This window comes from Leucoraja erinacea, chromosome 2 (assembly GCF_028641065.1).
Source record: "Leucoraja erinacea ecotype New England chromosome 2, Leri_hhj_1, whole genome shotgun sequence".
Lineage (NCBI taxonomy): Eukaryota > Metazoa > Chordata > Chondrichthyes > Rajiformes > Rajidae > Leucoraja > Leucoraja erinaceus.
Genome location: NC_073378.1, coordinates 45,743,957 through 45,765,584, shown reverse-complemented (window position 1 = coordinate 45,765,584; position 21,628 = coordinate 45,743,957). Strand labels below are relative to the sequence as shown.

Genomic DNA, 21,628 nt, shown 5'->3' with positions numbered 1-21,628 from the left:
GTGAAATTTACTGGAATTTTTTGAGGATATAACTAGTAAATTGTATTGAGAAGAACTCATGGCTGTGGTGCATTTGGGCTTTCTGAAGGCTTTAACAAGGACCCACACAAAAGTGCACAAAATTAAAGCACAGGCAAATACTAGAAGAGCATAAAAGGGGAATGAGGGACTCAGGATGGGAAATAAGTGGGGGAAGGAGGGGAAATGAGCAGTGCCAGGGGTGGGAGATATTGGTAGAACTGATTACATACCAGTTACATAAATTGTTACATACCACCAGGGGGCGCCGCATGATTGGCAGCCTCGCTAACAGTCTGTCTGTTTTTTTCATCGCTTTTTTTCTTATTTTTACTGTGTTTTAAAAGTTTGTGTAAATATTCTCTGGTTTGTTCTATGTGGGGGAGGGGAGGAGGTCGGGGGAAACTTTTTTTTCAGTGTCTTACCTTGCCGGAGATACGACTGTTTTTCCGGATCGTATCCCCGGTCGCTCTGCGGCCTAACATCATGGAGCTGGAGGCCTTGCTCAGGACTGACTTTGAGCCCCACCGTGGGGACGTGGTCTTGCCATCTGAGCCGATCCCTTGCCTCGGATTGCTCCAACCGCGGCCTGCGGACTTTACCATCGAAGCTCGCAGTCTCGGGAGAGACAGAGTCAGGAACTCCAACAACGCAGAAGGCTCGACAAGCCAGGACCCAGGGTTCGATCGGCGGCATGGGGGAGCTGAGATCCCCCTGATGCAGGACCTTGATCACCCCGACGCAGGGGGCCCGACCGCCGGCTACGGGAGTAAGATCGCCCCGTCAACAGAATGCTCGAGGCCTCCAATGCGGGAGAACAAAGAAGGGATGAGATTGAACTTTTTTTCGCCCTCCATCATGGTGAGGAATGTGGAGGAATCGCTGTGGTGGATGTTTATGTTGAAATGTATTTTGTGTGTTCTGTTGCTTTTTGTTTGTATGACTGACTTGGCAAATGAAATTCCTCGTATGTTGCAAAACATACTTGGCTAATAAAGTATTATTGTATCATATCGGATGCACGCCTCAGTGAGTGGGCAGAGGGCAAGGTAAAAAGAAAGGGGATAGGGGCATTAGAGAATTCAATGGTCATACTGTTGGGTTGTAAACTACCCAACCTGGCAATGTCCCAATCTGGCAACACAAGGTGCTGTTCCTCCAGTTTGCATGTGGCGTCAATCTGGCAATGGTGGAGGCCTGGGGCAGAAAGGTGGGTATTTGAATGGGAAGGGGAGTTACAGTGGTTAGCCACTGGGAAATCCATCAGATCTTGGCAAGGAACACAATTCACACTTTGTTCTCATAAAGGTAGACGTTTGAGGAACTCCATATGATGAAAGCTGGGAATTTTCAGAAGTGAAGAGAGTATGGGTGAGAGAGGGTATCAAGGGGAAGATAGTTGGATGAGTGAGGGGAATTATTTTTCTAATACTTCATATCAAATGTTACATTGACCCTTCATGTCAAGTTTTATTGATCGAAAAGTAGTCAAGGGAACAGAATGTAAATATATAGCAGGAGGCGTGACTTTGAAGCAACAGTTAAACGTCACAAAGTGCTATTGTAAACAAAAGGCGCTGGATGTACCTTGGACCATTCATTATTTAGAAGCGGTTTGCCATTTCCATACTGAACAACTGATCTACAACAGATCTACAGTAAGTAGTGCATTCCTTATTAAAGAAACTCTTTTACAAACTGTCTGAATTGAAAGTGAAATGTGAGAATCCAGCTCAGATTTTGATTGTGTTTTCTTGAATGTTATGATGCAATGATGTTTTAATTCAGGTAAGCCTCGCTCACGAGAAACAATTAGCCGGCTATTGAAAAAGGAACAAGTCGCATGTGGACATAATGGAACAACCTGCACCAGCTAATATTCCAGCACAACCAGTCAATCCGGGAACCTATTTGGAGCAGTCTCAGGACAGACATCATTGGGACCAGCCTCCAGGTTACCCACCGCCAGGGTACACACCCCAGAGTTACACGCATCAGGGACACCTACCAAATGAACCATATCAAGTCTTCACAGGGCTTCCTGCCACATCTCTGGATGATGCACCCCCAGAATATCAAAATGAATTTGCCAATGAAACAGAGAAGAACTTTTCAGACACAGTCATAAGGAGAGGTAAGTCAGTCTCTTCTATCCTGATGAATAAGCAATGCCTAGTGTTTCTAAGGCGTCATGAGGCAATGTGATCTTGCGTTAAAATTTTAATTGTAAATCTATAAAATCATCCAAAAACCACAAACTTTGTAGTTATTATGTTTTAAAAAGTTTTAAAGATGCAGTATGGAAACAGGCTCGTCGGTCCACCAAATCCACGCTGACCATCAATCCGAGATGAGAAGAACTTTTTTCACACAGAGTGGTGAATCTCTGGAATTCTGTGCCACAGAGGGTAGTTGAGGCCAGTTCATTGGCTATATTTAAGAGGGAGTTAGATGTGGCCCTTGTGGCTCAGGGGATCAGGGGGTTTGGAGAGAAGGCAGGTACGGGATACTGAGTTGGATGATCAGCCATGATCATATTGAATGGCGGTGCAGGCTCGAAGGGCCGAATGGCCTACTCCTGCACCTAATTTCTATGTTTCTATGTTAATCACCTGTTCACACTAGTTCTATGTTATCCCACTTTATCCCACTCCTACACATTGGGGGAAATTTACAAAGGTTAATTAACCTACAAACCCGCACGTCTTTGGGATGTGGGAGGAAACGAGAACAGCTGGAAGGAACCCACGTGGTCACAGGGAGCAGCACCAGAGGTCAGGATCAAGTCCACGACCCTGGCACTGTGAGGCAGCAGCTGAAACTTAAATGCATCTTAAAATTAGTTTAGTTTAGTTTATGTTCACGTGTACCCAAGGTACAGTGAAAAGCTTTTGGTGCGTGCTAACCAGTCAGCGGAAAGACAATACATGATTACAATCAAGCCATCCACAATGTACAGATACACGATAAAGGGAATAAAGTGAATAACATTTAGTGCAAGATAAAGTCAAGTCAAGTTCGATCAAACATAGTCCAAGGGTTTCCAATGAGGTACTGTAGATCGTAGTTTAGGAATGCTGGTAGGATGATTCAGTTGCCTGACAGCAACTGATAATTCCATGTGTAGTGTAAGGATGGTTACATTGATTGTTTGTCAGACTGAATTAGTCTAAATGTTAACACACATTAAGACATCTCAAATGTGAGCAATCAGTACGAAGCCCAAACTTAGCAAATGTTTTTAATTTCTTTAGTTTACAGAATGTCTTCTGTGACATTTTCCATTAATTGACAGGAAAATGTTACTGATGATGATTCAAATGATTAGAATGGCATAATGATCGCAACAAAAAATTAAAGTGGAAATTAAATCTTTGTAAAGTTTTTTTAGCTCTAGTCTTGTGTGCAAGGATGAAATGAACCCCATCGACTCATGCACCCTTAGTATATATGCTGGCCAGGCCATTAATGCCAGATCTGACTCAACAATATCAATTTGTGGACTCCATGGGATAGTCTTTGTATTATTTCAGTATCAAGCCTCAGGGTAAAGATAATCTTGGGTTCATTTTCCTACCAATTAATTGCTTGCTCAGATATTTTCTCCCTGAATATCATATTTAATGCTTGAGGAAGGTTTTGTCATAGATTTTTGCGGAGAGGGGTTGATATCTGGGATACGCTACTGGAGGAGTGATTGATTACATATAAAATATATTTGGACAGACATTTAAATAGGCAAGGTGTTTTTTTTGAGGGGGGGGGGTTTTAATTTATATTTTTATTAGAAACAGTGTACAAAAGTATAAACCGCGGCATATGACATAATACATTTATTGTACAGCTTCCATTTTAATTTTAGCAAAGATGAAATAGAAAAAGTGAGAAACAGCAAGAAAGAAAGGAAGTGAAAGAGATAGTGAATGTATAAGAATAAAACCCCTAAACTATCAAATGAGTGTAATCAACGAGTGAGTAAGTAAAAGTTAAAAAAAATTAAAAGACAAAAATGAAAAATTAGGGAAAAAAAACAAAAAGTGTTGATATACCTGTTTCATTTCTCACCTCACCCATCACCCAGTTCGTAAATCGGTTTAATTCTGAAGTTGTGTTGCACCATACTATCCTTGTAATGAACCAATGAAAGGAGGCCATATCTTTGAAAATTGCTCTGATTTTCTTGCTAAGACAAGTCTCATATCTTCAAGATGTAGCGTCTCAGACATGTTTGTAATCCACATTTTAAGAGTTGGGAAGATGTATTTTTCCAAAATTTAATATAGGTTTTTTCGCCATTATCAGGCCATAATTAGGGAAATGTCTTTGAAATATTGATAGCTCAGAGCAGGCTCCTGCTGTTCCAAAAATAATCAGTTCTGTATGGGGGTCCAGTTTTGGTTTTAATAATTTTGAGAAAATTTCAAAGATTCCTTTCCAAAAGTTATCGCGTATTATGCAAGAGGCAAAGGAGTAGGGTTATAGTTGCTTCAAGGTGTTATGATATGTGTATTGTGCAGAGCAATCTTGTCAGGGAGCAAGCTGTCCATCATGCACTGGCAGAAATTACAGGACTTAGTGTTGTCAGGCCAGCGAGGAACGATTCAAAGTTATCACCTGCTTCTTGCTGTCTCTTGTTGAAGAGGTATCGCTCATACGTCTCATTCTTCTCGCCAATGGCGTAGATCTCGAACATGCGAATGATCTCGGCCAGTTCTCGGCTCTCTTCGTCGTTGGCGAATACGAAACTGTCGTAAATCTCCAATCCTGACGGCCAATTGTATGAAGAAACTATGCCATCTGGTATGCTGGAGCTTGCCTGTCTAGCTGTGCGACCATGCTGCATTTTGCCCACATTCAACGCCATGTTTTCCAATCCTCAATCACTCCGCTGTTGATGGTCAATGTGGTCGGTGGTCGTATACTGCTCACGGGAGGCGGACCAGGAAGCGTGCTGTGGAGTGCTACCGGTGGCAGGCTGCGTAGGCCGCTGGTCGCCCGTCTCCTCGTCCACACTCGACTCAGCTTGCTGCTGAACGGCCGTCTGCCCCCACCCTTCGGGTAGCCATGTTGTTTTCCTGTAGGTTTAACACATTCTTCGCTTTAAATGCTGCTCACTCACCTATCCTACTGCGCTTGACAATTTCACTAGTCCTTAGCTGCTAACTGTTCCAGCCGGGACCTTCAGGTTGCGGCAGAAAAACAATTATTTTAGGTACCACCGCTGCCCACCATGTTCAAAGACAAGCTTTTCCAAAAAGTAACTCCTGCGCATGCATGGAACCCCCACGCATGCATGGAACCCCCGCGCATGCATGGAACCCCCCGCATGCATGGAACCCCCGCGCATGCATGGAACCCCCACGCATGCATGCCCCCACGCATGCATGGAACCCCCGCGCATGCATGGAACCCCCGCGCATGCATGGAACCCCCGCGCATGCATGGAACCCCCGCGCATGCATGGAACCCCCGCGCATGCATGGAACCCCCGCGCATGCATGGAACCCCCGCGCATGCATGGAACCCCCGCGCATGCATGGAACCCCCACGCATGCATGGAACCCCCACGCATGCATGGAACCCCCGCGCATGCATGGAACCCCCGCGCATGCATGGAACCCCCACGCATGCATGGAACCCCCACGCATGCATGGAACCCCCACATGCATGCATGGACTTTATTAAGTTGTTAAACGCACATTAAACATATCATAACACAAGGAACTGAAGGCTATGGATGGGATTAGTGTAGGTGGGCTAATAAATTAGTATGCACGTGGTGAGCCTGATTCTGTGCTGTATGACTGTACAACTCTATGAACTTTAGGGTCTGTGGTAACGGTTTGAGGTCAGTTATGAGGTTAAGGCGGCGTGTGGATGATGACAAGTAGAGGAGCAAATAATTTTGGGTGATTTTAAAGTTTACCAAAATGGGAAGGGTGGAATCCTATGATGGCTGGTGGTAAGAGTTTAATATTCAAGGGATGGGAAACTGGTACCCAGTAACAGTCATCAGGAACAGTTGTTTGATGGATCAGCAGGAGATGCTGAAGGTGGAAGACTTAAAGTGATCTGTAGTTCGTGGAGGATGGGGGCTTGGTGGCTTTCAATGAGTGTTGGAATAGTTGATAGTTTGAATGTGACACAGGCATGTTTGAAGGTTGGTGGACCTAGATTGGAACCAAAGCAGATGTTAGAGAAGGAAAAGGAAGTTTCCTTGTAAAGGAGGAAGTGCAGTTGGAGAATCAGCTGAATGTTGAATGAAGCAGCAAGATTCAATCAGCTCAGATGTGGGGACAGGTCATGAGATGTGGGGAGGGATGGAATGGATTTTATCAATTCATTCCTTATGATAATGCCTGATGTAAAAATTCCATCAGCACAAAATTCCAGAGACAACAGCAGAGGGTCAGGAGCAGAAGCTATTAATGAAGAAGGTCTTGGTATTTTTATGTTAGATTTGGAAAGATCACCAAGAAAAACTGAGGAAAATTTCTGGAAATAGGTCTTGTGGACAGATGAGATGAAGAGTAACTTATATCAGAGTGATGGCAAGAACAGAGTATGGAGGGGAGAAGAAACTGCCCAAGATTCAAAGCATACCACCTCATCTGTGAAACATGGTGGTGGGTGTGTTATGGCCTGGGCATGTATTGCTACTGGCTCACTTATCTTCATTGATGATACAACTGCTGATGGTAGTAGCATAATGAATTCTGGAGTGTATAGACACATCCTTTTGGAAAGATCACCAAGAAAAACTGAGGAAAATTATTGGAAAAGATAATGTGTCAGCTATAGTTTACTTTAGTTTATTGTCACGTGTACAGAGGTACAGTGAAAAGCTTGTGTTTGGAGAATGGAGAAGGATTGATGAGAGAGAAGTTATAATATCAGGTGGCTCTAAACACCTCACAAAATCAAAAATATTTTTACTCCTCCTGAAACAAAACTAATAAATATTATCCTTTATTTTTTCCACAGCTTTCGTTAGAAAAGTGTTTCTCATTTTAATGGTTCAATTGTTAATCACCATAGCAATAATCTGCACTTTTCTTTATTGGTGAGTATCTTTCTTACTTACAAAGGTGTTCACGTGAGACATAATACTGCATTGTAACCTGTACCATATTAAACTGGAAGAAATTTGTTGTCCAAATTTGATACGGTGTTCCTCAATTTTGATTACTCCGATAGGCCTCTTTTTCATCAACTGTCTGATTATGAAAGTGACTTGAAATGAATGACGATAGTTAAATAGTCCTCCATGAAACATTGTAGAAATTTTGTTCCAGGATCTATGTGCTTTTACTTAAGATTCAACAGCATTACTATCAATGAATCTCTCACCGTCAATAGACTAAGTGTCACAATTAATCAGAAACCTAATTGGGCCAGACACAAAAATGCTCTGGATACACGAAGATGTTAATCATGAATGAGTCTGAGTTGCTAATCTGAGGAAAGACATTGTTGCCATAGAGGGAGTACAGAGAAGGTTCATCAGACTGATTCCTGGGATGTCAGGACTTTCATATGAAGAAAGACTGGATAGACTCGGTTTGTACTCGCTATAATTTAGAAGATTGAGGGGGGATCTTATAGAAACTTACAAAATTCCTAAGGGGTTGGACAGGCTAGATGCAGGAAGATTGTTCCCGATGTCGGGGAAATCCAGAACAAGGGGTCACATTTTAAGGATAAGGGGGAAATCTTTTAGGACCGAGATGAGAAAATCATTTTTCACACAGAGAGTCGTGAATCTCTGGAATTCTCTGCCACAGAAGGTAGTTGAGGCCAGTTCAATGGCTATATTTAAGAGGGAGTTAGATGTGGCCCTTGTGGCTAAGGGGATCAGGGGGTATGGAGAGAAGGCAGGTACAGGATACTGAGTTGGATGATCAGCCATGATCATATTGATTGGCGGTGCAGGCTCGAAGGGCCGAATGGCCTACTCCTGCACCAATTTTCTATGTTTCTATGAGTCTGCAAAATATTATGAGTTGAGTAGACCCAAGCGCAGAGAAAACATGAGAATCAGGAGTAAAATTTCATTAGAATCCTGATAAACAGTCTATGCCACCCTCAGTAGTCAGCAGCAGGATCATGGTCAGTACACACAAAGAGCCTTGACCCGTGCTGTACTGCTTATTGTTCAATATAAGGTGATAATTGATAGGAGCAGAATTAGGCCATCAAGTCTACTCTGCCATTCAATCATGGCTGATCTATCTCTCCCTCCTAACCCCATTCTCCTGCCTTCTCCCCATAACCCCTGACATCCACTAATCAAGAATTTGTCTACAGTATCTCTGCCTTAAAAATATCCATTTACTTGGTCTCCACAGCCTTCTGTGGCATATAGATCTATATTCTTAGTATTCATTCATTCAAAAGAAAATCATCTCATACATATTTTTCTCATATTTCCTTGTGGCTAAGCGCACTTGACCCATCGAGTCTCTGCTGGCTCAAAAGGTCATCCCTTTATTCTGTTTCCCTGTTAGTTGATTCTCTCATGCATACTCATAGACACCCCACTGAATCTCCTATCACCTGCCTACCTTGGAAGCAATTTGCAGTAACCAATTTATCTTCTCTTGACACTTCAACCTCAGACAACCACAATCGCCACTGAGGCCAATGGATTCATAGATCTTAGACTGTAACAGCAGAGAATCTGAGAGCTAATTCCCAAAGGGTAAACAAGTATACTGTATGCTTTATGTACCACCTTATCATTAAGGGCGCTATAAATATACACCACTAAATCCCTCTGTAAGTCAATGCCCCTAAAGGTCCTGCCATTTCCTCTTACATTTGATCTTCTAAAGTGTGACATCACACTTTTCTGGACTAAACTTCAACTGCCATTTCTCTACCCATATTTCTAATTGTTCTATATCCTGCTGAATCCATTGACAGCCTTCCTCACCATACACAACCCTGCCACATGGAATTAATACATATTTGACAATGTGGAACTTTATCTTGGACAAGCCACCAAGGCAGCACTAATAATGCATTTTTCAGAGTTAACAAACATTGATGTTTGAGATGAGAAGAACTTTTTTTCACACAGAGAGTGGTGAATCTCTGGAACTCTCTGCCACAGAGGGTAGTTGAGGCCAGTTCATTGGCTATATTTAAGAGGGAGTTAGATGTGGCCCTTGTGGCTAAGGAGATCAGGGGGTATGGAGAGAAGGCAGGTACCGGATACTGAGTTGGATAACCAGCCATGATCATATTGAATGGCGATGCAGGCTCGAAGGGCCGAATGGCCTACTCCTGCACCTAATTTCTATGTTTCTATGTTTCTATGTAGGAACAGAAGTTCTTTGTTTGATACCAGTGTATAAATTAAAAACAGACAGAGTAATATAATAGATTAAGTTAGATTACAATATGTAATGTCTATGATTGTTTAGCCTGAATTATGTTGAGTAATGCCAGCCATAGAACTGGAGGTCCAACTGTGGAAATCATGAAGAGATTCCCCAGTGAAGAGCATCTGTCTTACATCTCGCCCTCCTTAAGTATACTTTATATTTGGTTTCTTTTGACTGACATTGTAATAGATTCTTCATTTCTATAAATGCATTTTCTGTCATAGATGGATCCTCCTCTGTACATTATAGCAAGACCTTTCTACATTGATTGGACACATAACAATTGGCCAATTGCAACCAAAAAATTCAGAAAGATATAAATCTAAACAAAGGATTGAAGGAATGCTGTATTAACATATCTGTAATTTTCCAAAAAGTTATCCCAGTTCTATTGATTAATAACAAGTGTTAGAAAAATTAACTCCTCTTTGTTTCTGATAAAGTCCCCGCTAGAAAGCATTAGCTTTTGTTTTGTTTGGTCGTTCACCTGCTCCCCAGTTTTTCAGGTACTTGCGAAGAAATCTCTCACAAATAATGCACGGCAGAGTATTGTTCCCCTTAGCAAAGAGTAACTGTGGCTCTTTTTTTATTTTCTAGGGAAGCCCTGAATGTGTGGGTAACCAAAACATATTGGTTAACATATGCCTTGATGTAAGTATCATTTACGAAACTTATTTACTTGCCTACTGCTTATGTTCAGTATCTTTATGGTGTCTCTCTTTCTCTTCCAGTCCTGCCATCTTCGTTTTAATTATTACCTTGTCATGCTGTGATGGTGTACGACGGAAATCTCCATGGAACTTTGTGCTTCTTTTATTATTTGTAAGTTATTAAATCAAAGAGTTACTCAAAATATTTAAGTTGTTGCCATTTCTTTGTAGTCTGTTCTTAATTCAATTTGTTAACACTATTGTTAGGCATTTGAGTCAGATACTGTAGATGCCCAGCCAACTCCAATCATTGGAAACAGTTCCTTGGGAAATTCAAGGTTGAGTTCATCACTTTTATGGACATCTGATTAAATTCATATGGACTGCAGATGAAACTAGTTTGCACCATCACGTAATAGTAGATGCAGAATTGATGGAAATTATTTACAAAAGGCACATTTGTAGTTATCAAATGTATCAGATTTCCCACTTTATTAGCACCATCCTGTTTCATATTTCACGAGAGATATTTTGAGTGATGTATTTGAATCTGCCTTCAACTCCAGCCATGGGGAGAGCAGTCTCATCCTCTTCCTTATTGCCATCTTTCCTCTCACAAAACTGCATAGCCTGGGACCCACTTGCTAGGATCAATGGCCATGAGGATGGCTACAGCAATGCTTCCACTGAAATTTATTTCAAATTTACCTTAAGTGAAATCCTTTTTTTTTATCCTTTTCAACTACAGACTATTCTGGAAGGTTTGATGTTAGGAACAGTTTCCGTGTAAGTCTATATTTTGCTTGAAACACCTTCTGTATTTAATAAAGGCTTGGAGGTCATTCCAACTTGAAACATTTAAATTATAACTCTTGTCTCTACTGCTCCTTAGTTCCTTTGGTGCTGATGCGGTGATGTGGGCTGTAGGTGCTACTGCGTTTGTGTCGTTAGGACTGACAATATTTGCCTTGCAATCCAAGGTACAGTTTACAACCCTTGCCGGATTCTTTGTTGGGCTCAGTTGCTCTTTGCTGTAATCTGAATGGTTGTGTTTGTTTTGTTTCCAGTGGGATTTGACCAAGGGACGTGGAATTTTGCTCGTGCTCCTATTGGTGTTATTATCATTTGGAATTCTGTGTGCCATAATACAATCATATGTAAGTCCAAGTGTTAAAACTACTGTTTCTATTACTTATATAGGATGTGGGGCTGCTGCAAGGCCAGCATTTATTGTCTGAACCCGATTGCTCTTGAGAAGGCAGCTGTCAGCCATAATAAAATGGCTGCAGCCTATTCATACTTGAATTACACACATAAGCTTTGTATTTAGAAATATAGAAATCAAAGATCCTATAGCAGAGCAAGATGGGTTACTCTCACGCAAACGTGTAGTACGCTCATGGGCGGATTCATGGGTGATTTTATGACTCATTTTAGCAACCAGCCCCCGCCATCTTGTTCCGCCATCTTGCTCAGCCATCTCGCTTCCGGCCAAAGATTGGATCCGCAGCGGGGCGAGGGAGTGTGGGGTCTGGGGGGCGCGGGGAGGGGGAGGGTGGGGCCCGGGGCGGCGGGAGAAGGCGGGCGCGGCCCGTGGCAGCGGGGAGGGGGAGTGTGGGGCCCGGGGAGAAGGAGTGCGCGGCCCGGGGCAGCGGGGAGAGGGAGTGTGGGGGGGGGGGATAAGGCCTAGTGTGTGTGAAGTTGCGGGGAGGTTTACAATGTTTCTTATTTACAATGTTTCTTATTTACAATGTTCCTTGTCTAGTCTGAAATAAAGTTCATTATTGGATCAGAAGAAATATAATTGTGTGTGTTATATGATTATATAGATTTATATAATTTTCATGTATGTGTGTTTATAAACATTTTATTCTTTAACAAGAATTAACAGAATTATGAACTAACAGAATTATGAATCTAACCCTATATCACACACAAAAAGTTCCCCCGCAATGTCAATTACCCTGCGAGTCGGGTCGGTTCCGGTTACTACAAAATCAACTCAAACACTGTTTGTGAGCCATTTAAAAAGAAATGATTTAAAAAACATTAAAAAAGACAATTACCAGAGTCAAATTTTATTCTTGACAAGAAGTTTGAACTGACAGATTTATGAATCTAACCCACACAAACTATTGCCCCGCAACATTGATTACACTGCTAGTCGGGTCGGGTCAGGTAGGCTCAGGTTGCTAAAATGGGCGGGGAAAAATGCCCAGGATCCCCTCCATAGCGTACTACACGTCAGCCCATTGCATTTAGCAGGAGTAGCCTATCTTGCTCTGCTATAGGACCTTGATAGAAACATAGAAAATAAATGCAGGAGTAGGCCATTCGGCCCTTCGAGCCTGCACCCATTCAATATGATCATGGCTGATCATCCAACTCAGTATCCTGTACCTGCCTTCTCTCCATACCCCCTGATCCCTTTAGCCACAAGGCCACATCTAACTCCCTCTAAAATATAGCCAATGAACTGGCCTCAACTACCTTCTGTGGCAGAGAATTCCAGAGATTCACCACTCTCTGCATGAAAAATGTTTTTCTCATCTCGGTCCTAAAAGATTTCCCCCTTATCCTTAAATATTTGATAATTTCCTTTAGAAAGATAAGACAAATGTGGTTTTATTTTGGCTCACCTTAACTACTGTTTATGCCTAAGAGGAATTTAGACATCTTGATCAAGGATTGCATTTTCCGTTTGGTCGATGCTAATGTGGCGTTATTTGGTTATGTTATCAGCAGGGACCAATATTCATATTCACGCTAGCCAATCATGATCGACCAGCAGCTACATAGAACAGTGCAGCACAGGAACATGCCCTTCGGCCCATTATGTCCATGCTGAACATGATGCCAAGTTAAACTAATCTCCTCTATCAGAATGTAATCCATATCCCTTCATTTTCTGCAATATTCATGTACTTCCCAAAAGCCTACAAATGCCACTATCGTATCTGCCTCCACCACCACTCCTGGCAGTGAGCTCCATTTTATAAATACTTGCCCCACACCATTGTACCTACTTTTCAATATGCTTGCCCAATTAGACTTTAAATTCCTTTGCAATATTTAAAAACAATTAACTTTCCCTTATTCAGCTTAAAATTATGTTTTTATCTCTGCCTTTTTTCCTTTCTGCCCTACATTTGGTTCAGGCTTTCTTATTTGGCACCACCCACTTGATCAGGCCAAATATTTTGGCAACACATGGAGTTTTGGAGCAAATTATCTCCAAAACGCCACAATAAAAAATTAGAATAAAATCAACAAGGATAATGAAAAATATTGTTAAAAAATATACAGAGAGGCTTGCCAACCACGTAACTGTATAGGAATTTGATGATAACCACTGCAATTGAAAATTTGTAAAAGTTAGACTTTTAAATAATGTAGATCGCAGCACAAAATTTAATCAGGAAAGAAAAGAAAAAACTGGAGCATACCGGTTCAAAATGGATGAACCTGATCCTAATCAGCAAGTTAAAGAGTAACTTTTGCTGAGTCACTCTACAAACACAATAGTACTGCCAACCAAAAGCACGTCAGGAGATTGGGCAGACTGGTATCTAGAGGCCGCGTGTGTCGGAAGGAACTGCAGATGCTGGTTTAATCCGAAGTAGACACAAAATGCTGGAGTATTATCGAATAATTCACTGACGTCTATTACAAACCCACTGACTCCCACAACTATCTCGACTTTACTCCTTCCCACCTTGCTTCTTGCAAAGACTCCCTTCTCCCAATTCCTCTGTCTACGCCGCATCTGCGCGCCCAAGATGAGATGTTCCATACAAGGACATCCGAGATATCCTCATTCTTTAGGGAATGGGGGTTCCCATCTCCCATCATAGATGAGGCCCTCACTCGTGTCTCCTCAGTACCCCGCAGCTCCGCCCTTGCTCCCCCTCCCCCTAGTCACAATGGGGACAGAGTCCCCCCAGACCTTACCTTCCACCCCATCAACCGTCGCATACAATAATCCTCTGATATTTTTGCCACCTCCAACAGGATCCCACCACGAGTCACATCTTCCCATCTCCACCCCTTTTTGCCTTCCGCAGAGACTGTTCCCTCCACATTTCCCTGGTCAACTCATCCCTTCCGACCCACACCACCCCGTCCCCCAGTACCTTCCCCTGCAACTGCAGGAGATGCAACACTTATCTCTATACCTCCTCCCTCAACTCTGTCCAGGGACCCCGACAGTCCTTTCAGGTTGGGCAGAGGTTCATTTGCACCTCCTCCAACCTCATCTACTGTATCTGTTGTTCAAGGTGTGGACTCTTATACATCGGTGAGACAATAGGTCGAGTGGGCGATCGTTACGCTGATCACCTTCACTAAGCCCACCTGAACCTATCTGATCTCCCAGTTGCCAAACACTTTAATTCCCCTTCCCATCTTTCTGTTCTACATAGCCTTCATTGTCAAAGTGAGGCTAATTGGAGGGACAGCATCTCATATTTCGATTGGGCAGCTTACAACCCAGTGGTTTAAATATTGATTTCTCTAACTTCAAGTAACCCCTGCAATGCTTCTCTCCCCATCCCACCTCCACCCAAGTCACACCAGGTTCTTGTTCTCACCTAGCAAACAGCTAACTATGGCCTTTTCCCTTTATCATCGTTTTTGCATATCTTTCATTCATCTTTCTATATCTCTGTTCATCAATGTCTATATCTCTCATTTCCTTTTCTCCAAACTAGTCTGAAGAAAGGTCTCGACCCAAAACGTCACCCATTCCTTCTCTCCAGAGATGCTGCCTGTCCCACTGAGTTACTCCAGCATTTTGGTATCTAGGGCCCTGCAGATTTTTTACATCTATTGAAAATTAGTGGAGCCTGTTGCTCTCTGCAAACAGATATCCATTATGCATTCAGTGGTGCAAAGCTCTGGGCTGGAATTGCAAAGCTGCAAAGATAACCATTAGAATCACTCCCACTCTCCCCTCTGTGTAAACCTACGAGCAAAAAAAAGGTGTAAATATTGTATGAATTGTAATTGTTTTGTTTTTCTTACAGTGGCTCCAAATAGTTTATGCCTCCTTAGGAACATTGATTTTTTCTGTTGTAAGTATATTTAAATCTTTGTCTTTTCAGTTTACAAGAGTTTTGCAGTTTTCCATGCAACTGTGTAATACAAATCTGGTTAAGGACCAGCTTCACTCGGGAAAATATCTCCAATTCTGTTAAGCGAATGCTATAGATAAGACATGGGATTGTAAACGCAGCTAACTTAACCTTCTTTCCGCTGGTCATATTTCGTACCAACCTCTGGATGTCAGTTTTGTATTTTTCAAAGATCCAATTTGCTTCCTTATGGTTTTCATCTAAATTCATCTCTGCAGTCAGTCTCAATGCAAGGTCATTGATCTGAAATGTTGGCTCTATTTCCCTCTCTGCTGCGTGACCTCCGGGATATTTCCAACATTTTTGCTGCAGTGCAGAATTCCGGCATCTGCAACATGTTACTTTCGGGTTGAGGACTTATTTTTCCTACTTTCTTTTGGGATTGCTTACTAAAGAAACATAATCTTAAATTATCTTAATTTGCAAAATGAACTTGAAATATCTTTATATGATTTGCAGTATCATTTTTAAAGCCATAGTCATGCAGCACGGAAACAGGCCCTTTGGCCCAGCTGCCCATGCTGACCAAGCGGCCCCATCTACACTGGTCCTAACTGCCTGCTTATGGAATATATCCCTCTAAACACTTTCCTATCCACGTACCTGTACAAATGTCTTTTAAATGTTGTTATAGTTTCTGCCTCAACTATCTCCACTAGCAGCTCATTCCATACATCCACCACCCATTGTGTGAAAATGTTACCCTTCAGGTTTCTATTAAATCTTTCCCCCCTTACCTTAAACCTATATCCTCTGGTTCTTAATTCCCCTACTCTGCGCAAGAGACTCTGTGCGTCTACCCGATCTATTCCTTTATAAGATCACCCTTCATCCTCCTGCACTCCAAGGAATAGAGTCCTAGCCTACTCAACCTCTCCCAATAGCACAGGCTCTCGAATCCCGGCAACATCTTCGTAAAGCTTCTCTGGGTGTTCGTCTCCGTCAATGTTCTTGCACATTTATTGCTTTTGTAGTTTCAATGAACAGGATCTGTCCGCATCTGTTGAATTGATTCAACTGCTATCCACCCCTCCCCCCCCCCCCAGCATAACCTGAAGTTTATTTACTTCTTCGTTGATTGGAGAAGTCCCTGTCCCCTTTTGTCACCTTCACCTCTTTGAATGACCCCTCATTGAATAACTCCTCCTCAGTTTCCCCCTACCCGTTCACTTCCTTCATATGAGTTGAGTAGTTACTTGCACGAGCCCAAGCTCTGTCTGTCTTTCTGTGGAACTGTTTCCGTTTCAGTCCCACTCAAGATCCACCTCTCACCTCTTGTTGATGACCATCGTGGTGTTGCTTCCTGCTGTTAACTTGAATTAGAGAAGTTCACCACTTTGGTACATCTCTGCCTCTTCTCTCTTCAGAGAGTCATAGAGTGATACAGTGTGGAAACAGGCCCTTCGTCCCAACTTGCCCACAGTGGGCAACATGTCCCAGATACACTAGTCCTGCCTGCCTGCGCTTGGTCCATATCCCTCCAAACCTGTCCTATCCATGTACCTGTCTAATTGTTTCTTAAACGTTGGGTTAGTCCCAGCATCAATGACCTCATCTGGCAGCTTGTTACATACACCCACCACCCTTTGTGTGAACAAGCTACCCCTCAAATTCCTATTAAATCTTTTCCCTTTCACCTTGAACCTATGTCCTCTGATCCACAATTCCTCTACTCTGGGCAAGAGACTGTGCATCTACCTGATCTATTTCTCTCATAATTTTACACACCTCTATAAGATCACCCATCCTCCTGCGCTCCAAGGAATAGAGTCCCAGCCTACTCAACCTCTCCCTCACACCCTCTGGTCCTGGCAACATCCTCGTAAATCTTTTCTGAACCCTTTCAAGCTTGACAATATCTTTTCTATAACATGGTGCCCAGAACTGAACACAATATTTTAAATGCGGTCTCACCAACATCTTATACAACTGCAACATGACCTCTCAACTTCTATTCTCAATACTCTGACTGATGAAGGCTAATGTGCAAAAAGCCTTTTTGACCACCTTAGCTACCTGTGACTGGACCTTCAATGATGCACCTGCACTCCTAGATCCCTCTGGTCTACAACACTCCCCAGAGGCCTACCATTCATTGTGTAGGTGCTGCCCTTGTTGGATGTCCTAAATGCAACACCTCACACTTCTCTGTATTAAATTCCATCAACCATTCCTCCGCCCAGCTGCCCAATCGATCCAGATCCTGCTGTAATTTTTCACAACCATCTTCACTATCTGCCAACCCACCCACATTTGTATCATCAGCAAACTTGCTAATCTTGCCCTGTATGTTTTCATCCAAATCATTGATGTAGATGACAAACAGTAACGGGGCCAGCACCGAACCCTAAGGCACACCACTAGTCACAGGCATCCAGTCCGAGAAGCAACCTTCCACTATCACCCTCTGCTTCCTTCCATGGAGCCAATTTGCTATCCATTCAGCTATCTCTCCTTGGATCCCATGCAATCTAACCTTCCAGAGCAGCCTACCAATTAGAGGATAGGTTAGTGATTAGTATCCACTACAACTATATTAATTCCCACAAGTGTGACCTCAAGTCTTGAGTGACAAATACATTTTCTGTCCACTTCCACTATTCTTAGCCTTTTACTGTGTTCCAAAGAAAAAATCATTCAATCAAATTTACATATTACTCCAATTGTGGCAAAACCTATGTTTTAAAAAGTTATACCACAACCTTCCTACTCTTATATTCCAGCTAATGAAGGCAAAACATACATATACTTGCTTACCTACCTGTGCTGCCGCCTTCAGGGATGGTTTGACTTGCACATTAAGGTTCCTTGGTACTTAACACTCATTTTCTATGTCCTATACTTATTAGTCCTCCCAAATTGTTTCATCTTGCACTTATCATCTTTAAATTCCATCCACCCTTAATATGTTAATTTTACCAAATGATACACATTATTTATTTGTCTACAAATGCTCTCCTCACTAACACCACCACTACAATTTTTGTGTCATCTGCAAACTAATCATATCCCTGAATTCACATCCAAATCATTAATGTATAGAACAAACAGTCAGGATTCCAGCAGCAATCCCTGTGCTATACCAATGGTAACAGGTTTCCAGTTTCAAAAATAGCCCTCTAACATCTATCTATTATATATTAACAAGTCAGTTTTGAATCTCCTTTGCCAACTTCCATTAGCTTGAAGTCCATGCAAACCACAATAAAATGCACTGCTCTCACCAATATATTCAGCTACCTCTTCAACAATTCAATCAAATTGGTTAGACATAAACTCCCTGAAGTGTCGAGTAATCCTGATCTCAATCCCAATCCCCGAATGTTTCCCAGCAACTTCCCCACTACTAGATTCACTGACCTGTAATAACCTGGCTTTTCTCTACTTTGAATAAAGTACCACATTTACAGTCATCCAGTCATCCGGATATTATCTGTGGCAGCGAAGATTGAAATGTCTGGCAGAGCCTCAGTAATGTCCCTTGCCTCCAATAGTTTCCTAGTATACATCTCATTATCAGGACCCGGGGAGCCTTAAAGCCTCGTAACTCAGTTGCTTGTCCCACCCTTCTTTCAAACATACGTCTCTGATAGTAAAAATATCATATTTCCATCATCAATGCCAACATTTATCTGCCCTACTAGATGGACTCCTTGCATTAAACTAGATGCAATTTGATGCAAGGGCTAGCAAAATTGGGAGAATTCAATGTTCATGCCCGCCGGGCGCAGGCTATCCAGGCAGAATATGAGGTGCTGTTCCTCCAATTTCCGGTGTTGCTCACTCTGGCAATGGGGGTGACCCAGGACAGAGAGGTCGGATTGGGAATGGGAGGTGGAGTTGAAGTGCTGAGCCACCGGGAGTTCAGGTAGGTTCTTGCGGACTGAGCGGAGGTATTCGGCGAAACAATCGCCCAACCTACGCTTAGTCTCCCCGATGTAAATCATGATGGTATGAGAAACCCTCCTTGCAAAGATATTGGATATTCTGATTCAGTTGCAACCTCTCCATCTCATACTAGTCCTCGTGATCCAGAAATCTAACAAACTCTCTCTCCTATACCATCCTTTTAGCCATACATTCATTTGTCTTATCCTCCCATTCCTACATTCACTAGCTCATGGCACCAGAAGTAATCCAAAGTCTACAGTTTTAGAGGTACAGATGTTTAAACTGCAACTTAGCTCATGAAATTCATATTGCAGGACCTAATTCCCCATTTTAGTTTTGATGAGGACTATCTCTGGCTATTTATCCTTTCCCCTTAGAATGTTCTGCATGTTACAGAACTCCATGCTGGAGTTTAATTCAGCCGAGTGTGAGGTGTTGCATTTTGGAAAGCTAAACTAGGGCAAGACCTTCACAGTGAATGGTAGGGCCCTGAGGGGTGTTGTAGAACAGAAGGAGTTCAAGTACATAGATCCCTGAAAGTGGCATCATAGGTTGACAAAGTGGTGAAGAAGGTGTTTGTCCCACTGGGCCTTCATAATTAGGATATTGAATATAGAAGTTTGGATAATATGATGCAGTTGTTGGCGAGGTTGCACTTGGGAATATTATGTTTGGTTTTGCTCACTCAGTTGTAGAAAAGATGCCATTCAGCTGGAAAAAAATGCAGAAATTATTTAGGATGTTACCAGTTCTCAAGGTGGCAGCATTCTCAGGAGAGATTTGGCAGATTAGGACGTAACTCTTTGGAGCGCAGGAGACTAAAGGCTGATCTTATGGAGATGCATACAATCACGAGGAGTATAGATAATGTGAATGCACATAATCTTTTTCACAAGGTTGGGGAATCAAGAACTAAAGGGCAGGGGTTTATAGTGAGAGGGAAAACACTTAATGGGAACCTGATGGCCTATTTTTTCACACCGATTGTTGTATATAAATATGGAGCAAGTTTATTTTATGTTTCGTTTATTGTCATGTGTACCGAGGTACAGTGAAAAGCTTTTGTCGTGTGCTAACCAGTCAGCAAGCTGCCAGAGAAAGTGATGGAGGTAGGTACAATAACAACATTTAAACAATATTTGGACAGGTACATAGATGGGAAAGGTTTAGAAGGATATGGGTCAAACAATGGCAAATGGGACTAGTTTAGATAGGCATCTTGCATGTCACCGATAAGTTGAGATGATAGGCCTGTTTCCATGCTGTATGACTATGAAGCAACTATAGAAACATAGAAAGTAGGTGCAGCTATCTATTGGCCTTATTATTGAACCCTCTAATCAATATTGACTGAGGACTCTTGAACCTTCCCCCCTAGTGCAGCCGAGCCATCTGGAGATCATGGCTCTGCCTGGATTTCTCAGAGATCTCGTCATCCACTACGTTTTCCAATGCAGAGAACCAGGTTTGGAGTCAGAGGTTTCTCTGTGTATCATGCTGCCTTTGCTGGCTCTTGTGTTCTTGCAGTACAACATGGATTACAGGTCTAAAGTACTTCCTTGGCTGCAAAGTCTTTCAGGGTTAATAAACTACAGAGGGTTACATGAAATTGATCCCCTGATGATTTTTTAAAAATCCATAATTTTTAATATGTTGAAATGCTGATGTAATCCTTTTTGTATTTCTTTTTTAGTACCTGGTGATTGACATACAATTAATGCTGGGAGGAAAGCACAGATACAGCCTTAACCCTGAGGAATACATTTTTGCTGCTCTGAACCTTTACCTCGACATTGTGAATCTCTTCTTGTTCATACTTCAACTTATTGGTCTGAGTCGTTAAGGAATAAAAATGAAGTACGCAGTCGGCTGTAACGATTCATTATTAATGTATTCTCATAGGTTAATTCATTATGGGAGCAGAAGCAGACCATTTGGCCCATCGAGTCTACTCTGCCATTCAATCCTAACTGAAGATAGACCCGAAATGCTGGAATAACTCAGCGGGACAGGCAGTATCTCTGGAGAGAAGGAATGGGTGATGTTTTGGGTCGAGACCCTTCCTCAGACCATTCAATCATGACCGATCAATCTTTTCCTCTCAACCCCATTTCCTGCCTTCTCTCCATTACCCAACACCATTACCAATCAAGTGTCTGTCAATCTCTGCTTTAAAAATACCCAATGACTTGACCTCCACAGCTGCCTGTGGCATGTGCAGAAATCCCGGGAGTGGATGTGCGGGGGGGGGGGGGGGGGGGGGGGGGGTGGGGGGGGAGACAAGTCCCGTGTTTTGAGAGGTAGGGACAATCCCTCCCATGTTTTGTATTCTGGATTTTGAAATTCGGTGAAATTTGTTTAATTAAAATCTCCGCTTTCCGCGAGACAGTGGGGGTGTCACTGTTAAGCGCTTGTTAAATGTCTCTATTAACATCGTATTAACATGATGTGTCACCAATTGTGTTTTGACCTTCAAGTATTACTGAAGGTATTCATGGTGAATTTCTTAAAGCTGCCTGATGCGGATTACAATTACCATTTGAACTAA

The 21,628-nt window shown here is 42.4% G+C and overlaps 1 protein-coding gene across 1 annotated transcript; it reads left to right on the top strand.

Moving 5' to 3' along the window:
- Positions 1-620: 620 nt before the first annotated feature.
- On the top strand, positions 621-21,246 carry zgc:110410 (uncharacterized protein LOC553618 homolog). The gene is made up of 10 exons (XM_055656176.1): positions 621-1,676; positions 1,807-2,152; positions 7,003-7,081; positions 10,005-10,058; positions 10,139-10,229; positions 10,806-10,843; positions 10,950-11,037; positions 11,125-11,214; positions 15,082-15,129; positions 20,774-21,246. The coding sequence occupies exons 2-10, from the start codon at positions 1,873-1,875 to the stop codon at positions 20,921-20,923; spliced, it is 918 nt and encodes a 305-aa protein (XP_055512151.1). The 5' UTR covers positions 621-1,676; positions 1,807-1,872; the 3' UTR covers positions 20,924-21,246.
- Positions 21,247-21,628: the final 382 nt, after the last annotated feature.

Bases quoted from the DNA above. Each gene is read 5' to 3' on its own strand.
- zgc:110410 (XM_055656176.1), top strand. From the start codon at position 1,873: ATGGAACAACCTGCACCAGCTAATATTCCAGCACAACCAGTCAATCCG. The intron at 7,082-10,004 runs GTGAGTATCTTT...TTTATTTTCTAG, and splicing joins ATCTGCACTTTTCTTTATTG to GGAAGCCCTGAATGTGTGGG. The intron at 11,038-11,124 runs GTACAGTTTACA...TTTTGTTTCCAG, and splicing joins TATTTGCCTTGCAATCCAAG to TGGGATTTGACCAAGGGACG.